General features: G+C 28.5%; 1 protein-coding gene across 2 annotated transcripts; it reads right to left on the bottom strand.

Annotated features, from left to right (window-relative positions):
• Window positions 1–683: 683 nt before the first annotated feature.
• Window positions 684–5,447, bottom strand: LOC103499043 (agamous-like MADS-box protein MADS3). Of its 2 annotated transcripts, XM_008461922.3 has the most exons (9): window positions 5,346–5,431; window positions 5,070–5,255; window positions 4,648–4,723; window positions 3,540–3,601; window positions 3,281–3,380; window positions 2,232–2,273; window positions 1,504–1,545; window positions 1,211–1,365; window positions 684–940 (listed from the first exon to the last, which is right to left on the bottom strand). In XM_008461922.3, exons 2-9 carry the CDS (start codon window positions 5,249–5,251, stop codon window positions 850–852), a joined length of 750 nt encoding a protein of 249 aa, XP_008460144.1. In that variant the 5' UTR covers window positions 5,252–5,255; window positions 5,346–5,431; the 3' UTR covers window positions 684–849. The 2 variants fall into 2 exon arrangements, with proteins under 2 accessions (XP_008460144.1, XP_008460143.1); XM_008461921.3 differs by having other exon boundaries at window positions 5,070–5,447.
• Window positions 5,448–6,000: the final 553 nt, after the last annotated feature.

Below are 6,000 nucleotides of genomic sequence, written 5' to 3' on the forward strand. Positions count from 1 at the left end.
ATATACACATATATGGAGTTGGAGTGTAAAATATTTCAACGGATTTGAATATTACAGTTAAAATCATTTATTAAGGAAATCTTTTTATTTTAATCACAATTACATTGTTTATTAAAAATTTATCAGTACATGTTCACATGCAGTATATTCCAAATACAGAATGTGCTCTGTCATAACAATAAAGATCAATCATAAGGATTTTGTTCGTGGTCATAACTCATAAGATGGTGTTTTTTGTTGTGTGGTCGTGGTTGGGACTAAAACCCAAGCACCACAATTTTCACTTTCAAATTAATATGGTAAAAAGCAGAGTGTTGTAATCTAATTTTACCTCCCCCCACCATTATCTGCTTCATCAACACACAGCAGTCATGTTCACATATAGTTTTTTAGATAATTTAACTTTTAAAGAATTCATAATCTATAAAATGACCCTACGAAAATCAAAATCAACCAAATAAAAGTTAAAGATAGCCTTAAAGAAATAGTAAACTAATAAAAGTATGGAGATCAATGTATGTAACTATGAAATAGGTAAAATGAATAATGGGAATAATTAGGAAGAAAAAGGAAAATTAAGGAATTTGAAGGACTAAAAAGCGAATGAAATGAGAAATAGCATTGAATGGGTGTAGTAATATATATGATATGTGGGAAATTGGTTGGGAATATGTTGAAGCACATGACCAAAACAAACACCAATATATTTTAAAACAGAGTAAATATAGACAATAATAATAAAGTAGTCCAAACATTCATGAGAAAAGGAAAAGAAAACTACTATGTTATTAAAGTTGTATATATGTTTTTTTTTTTTTGTTGTTGAATTTTGTCTTATGAAATGCAAATTCAAATAACCCATCCTTGTATGAAGTTTGTCTCACATGTCATGGTCTTTTGGACATGAGATGGCCCCTCTTCTGAGAAATAATTCTGGTACCTGTGTTTGTCCAAAATTATCAATATCAATAAATATATATGAGACACATATAGGTAGATTGCTCCAAACATCAAATAATCCAAAGTCGTTGTTTAGGAGGCAATTATAATATTTGGGTCATAATTAAATTTGAATTTGTGCAACAGTAACTTGGGAGTTATGATAAACACACGACACATTAGTTATGAGGCCAAAAAAATTAAAAAGAAAACTTTAGCTAGGGAGTATTTAAAAAATAGTAGAAACAGGGAGTAGGGGTTTTAGAGATACCCGATTTGTAAGAGGGGTTGGTGTTGGCAATCGATAGGGTCAGGTTGTAAAGGATGATGCAATGGAAAGTTGTTGTTGGGATGCCCGGAGGCGGATCCTGATGCACAGCTCCAAAAACTTTCTATTCCTCTAACATTTTGTCCCTCTGCTTCCAGCTATATTATTATATCATTCCAACCACAAACATATACACTAATTAACTAAATCTTATTTCTATATATATATATTAACATTCACAAGAACAAAAACAAAAACAAAAACAAAATGGACAAAGATATTTATAGGGTAAAAACCTTGAGCTTAAGCTCCCTGTTGAGGTTCCCAAGTTGAAGCTCCTGTCATTTATAATATCATATGAAATGGGTAGAGTTACTTTGAGACACAGATGCAACTATTCTTTTTTCTTCTAATGAAAAATATATTGAATTAAAATATGTGGGATGTATGAATCGAACCACACAGTTCAAAGGTTGATAGTACAAGCATTACATCGTTGATTTATTGAAAAAAAAAATCAATTGTCATTCAATTGTCATTTCTTCTAAGCTTTAAAAAGATTACTAAATTAAGAAGTTGAATAAATATAAAATTGCGGTCATTTTCATCAGTGTTCATGGCTTGGATGCCTTTCAACGTGTATCATGAAGACATTCAAAGTTCAAAATAAATCCTCAGACAATATGAAAACAAACTAGCTTCATACACAAAAGAATGATCTGACTAATGATAAAAGGTAATTTATATCAACATCTTTATCGATATTTGTGGAGTATTTAACATGATATGATTTAAGAGTGAAATAATATTTCTATTATATAGTAAAAAAACATGTAAATATAAAATAAATAATAAGTACTGTAACTAAGGTAGTTTGTTCAATTTATTATTCATTTGAATAGTTTCTGTTTTTAAAATTTATACTTTCTATCTAATAGTATTTGATAAAATAAGTAACTCAATACAATGGAAAAAAAGTAGTTAGACATGCAAAGAACAATCTTTAATATGAAATTTGCATTACCTTTTTACGTAGATCTTCCATCTGTTCAATCATAATCTGGGTCTGTGATCAAATAACAGAATTATAACTCAAATTAAAATAAATTAAGAAAAAGTTTAAATATTCGTATTTATTTTATTTTATTTTATCTTTAAATTTTGGAAAGAAATATCCACACAAGAATCGTACTTGGGTTTTTGTTAGTTTCTTCTATATATATATAAAAAAAAGAATTAACTAAAAGAAATGTAAAAGAGACAAATTTATGTTGGATCATTTGATGTGCATATGTCGACCTCCACAAGTATTTAATTAAAACTGCATGTCTAGTAGGTAATTACTTAGGTTTCAAACAACATACATCCAGTGCCTAAGAAAATTAAAATTAAGAAAAACGATGATTATTATGATTTTTAGCCAAATTTAAGAGACTTATTTAAATATTTGAAAGTTGAAAGAAATTAAGATGAAAACACTTGAAATTGTATTGATAAATAAAAATATAGAAGTTTAAAAATCAAAAACCGTTTTTCATCAATCCTCAAAACTTCAATTTGTTACACTTCAAAATTTAAAGATTAAAATTATGCTTTTGATTTTTTGTTTTTGGCATTTAAATATAAATTCAATATAAACATCACTTTTATTTCATCAATTTGTTTTTAAGAGTGTTTCAAAATCAAAGCTAAATTTTAATAAATTTAAAAACTAAACCAAATAATTTTGAGAAATACTAGTTTGTGTGTTTTGCACAACTGCTATAGTATTCTTGTTTTAAAAATGGGTATGATGGATTAGGAGGCGAAAATGTTTTGGACGTTTTCTTAACATTCTCATCATTCTCATCTCTCTAAAAAAAAATATTATTAAACACACTGAGGGAGAGCATACAAAAGTGGCAACCATGGAAGGGTGAGTAAATTAGCACAAATATTGAAAACGCAAAAAGCAAGAAAATGGATTTATATATGAAAGAAAAAGTAAGATGTTAGATTTGAAGTGAAAATTAGAGAATAGAAAGAATGGGAGAGAGAGAAAAAGGTTAAGTAAAATGAATTAAAGAAAGGTACCTTCCTTTGTCTAGCTTGAGAAAGGGCTGCTTCAAGTTGCTTCTCAAGGTTTTGGAGCTCCTTTACACTCAATGGTCCTAGGTCTTCCCCAAGCAAATGCCTATATTTCTTCAAACAATTACTATTATTATTATTATTATTATTATTATTATTATTATTATTAGTATTACAGCTTTCAAATAATTAATAATCCATACTTAAACTATTAATAACTTATATATATACACAAATATGAAGAGTTTAGAGAGATTTGTTTAACCTGTGAGTGCGACAAAGAGATTCATATTTAGCTTTCAGTTTTGAGATCTCCTGGAACCAATTCTGCATATTATATATACATATTGTTGTGTGATTAAATTAAACACACCATTTTATCAAACATACATACATATATATAATAATATCACCATATTTCTTCCTACATTAATTACTAATTACAAACAATAGTCTATTGTGTATGAAAGAATAGGGGTATTGGCTCTGTCGTTCCTAATTTTAACTAAACCGGTACTTCAACTACATTCACACATACATATGAAACATTTTAATTTTGAAGTACAATCCAAATAGATTTGCATTAATCTTGATCACGCTAAGTAGTCAGACATTTGGAAAAAAAAAATGGTCTAAATAAATGTGTTATAAGGCTTTCCCTTCCATGATGGGTTGTGATTTGTGTCATTAGGGTTCAATTTTTTTTTTATATATATATTTAAAAAAAAAAAAACGTATTCATTTTCTATATAAATTTCTACAGCATTTTGAAGTCTTGGTTATATTTTAACAACTAGTTTTTTACATTTGGTTAATTTTTTTATCTAAAAAGAAAGTTTCCGAAATAAACTCCGTATTTAAGAAAATCAAAAGGATAAATATATTGATAATAACCAAGCTTTTTTTTTTAAAAAAAAAAAAAAAAGACATGTATTATAAGTTTCTAATTCCCAAATACGAACCTAGTTCGTTTGATTAGTTTTCTGTTCTCTTTGTTTAACTTTTAAAATATATTTGATCTACTACTTACACTATATTGTGCAACCCACTTTTTTCGAAACATACTATGATTTTAAGATATATATATATGTGTGTGTGTGAAAAAGTAGTATTACAAAATGTATCATGCTCGTACAATTTAGTAAAATATTCAAGAGAGATAGAAGAAGAAGAAAAAAAAGAAATTTTTTTAAAGAACGAAATTAGGGGTTAAAGGAAAGCAAATTAGAAAAGGGCGAAAAAGAAAAATTAGAGGGTAGAGAGTTGTTGAGTTGAAGAAAACACATCTAGAAACAAAGCAGTGTATATATATATATAATTATGTTGTGAAAAGTTTTGAAAAAAAAAAAAGAAAAAAGAATTAGAAGCAAAACCTGGGTTTCTCGTTCAGCAAAATTGTGTTGAGGAGAGAAGCAACAACGTTGGTATCGCTCCAATGTTTTGGAAGTACTAACACACACACACACAAATCAAAACTCAGTTAAATATATATATAATAATGGAGATCTCATTAATTACCAAAGGATTAAAGGGTGAAAAGAAAACGAGACAAAAAAAGGGGTATGATAAAGAGGCGGAAACTAAAAACCCTAAAGTTTTGATATTTATACACAGATCAGGTCTGAAAGATGATGAAGAAGAAGAAGACAGATCAAATTTTTCCCAAAAAATGAAAGCTGCGAGAAGGGCAGGGGGAGGGTGGGTTATCCAAATTGATGAAAGAAAATATTAATAAAAAAATTGTGTGAAAATAAAAGGAAAAAAAAAAAAGAAAAAAAGTAAAGGAAAAGAATACCCAGCACTGCCGAATTCGTAGAGCTTGCCTCGAGTGGAAAAGATGATCAAAGCAACTTCAGCATCGCATAGAACAGAGAGTTCATAAGCTTTTTTTAGGAGTCCGTTTCTTCTCTTTGAGAATGTAACTTGACGGTTGATTTTGTTCTCTATTCTCTTCAGTTCTACTCTTCCTCTTCCCATTTTTCTTTACAAAAATATATATATATTTCAAAATTACTTACGAAGATCTCTTATTATTTTACAACAAAATGGAAAGGAAAGGAAACCCCCTTACCTTCCCCACTTCTTCACACCTCCAAATATATATTATCCCTTCCTTTTTATTTTGATAACCTAATTTCTCTCTCTCTCTCTCTCTCTCTCTCGCCCTCTCCCTCCCTCCCTCCCTCCCTCATCTGTTGTTTTATATTTAGATCAGTTGAGAGGAAATTTATTAATTAATTTAATAATAATAATAATAATAATAATAAAAAAAAGAATAGTAGTAGCTAAGTGTACTGTAGTATGTGTGTATTGGTATATCAAATTTTGGTATTTGGATCATTACCCCTTTCTATCCCACACACCCTTCCACTTCTGTCATAACAACCCTCCATTCCCCCGCCCCCTTCACTACTTTTCATCTATTATTTCTCTTCTCTATTCTTTAATTTTATCAATTCTTTCCTTTTAACCCCATCTTTTTCAATACAATCCTTCTAAACCTTACTTCATTTTCTTTATGCACACTTTTGATCACATGTTGTTGTTCACTAAGAAAACACACACCTAAAATATTAATTTTGAATTCTAACTTTCAATTTCTTTAAATTTAATTAAATTAATATATATGTTACCATTTTAACTTTTAAATTTAAATAATGTCCCAATATGCACTTCAATCTTTTAATAACCTCTCCCCCTAACTATATCCTTAAAAACTTCTCTCT

Source organism: Cucumis melo, chromosome 11, assembly GCF_025177605.1.
Source record: "Cucumis melo cultivar AY chromosome 11, USDA_Cmelo_AY_1.0, whole genome shotgun sequence".
NCBI lineage: Eukaryota > Viridiplantae > Streptophyta > Magnoliopsida > Cucurbitales > Cucurbitaceae > Cucumis > Cucumis melo.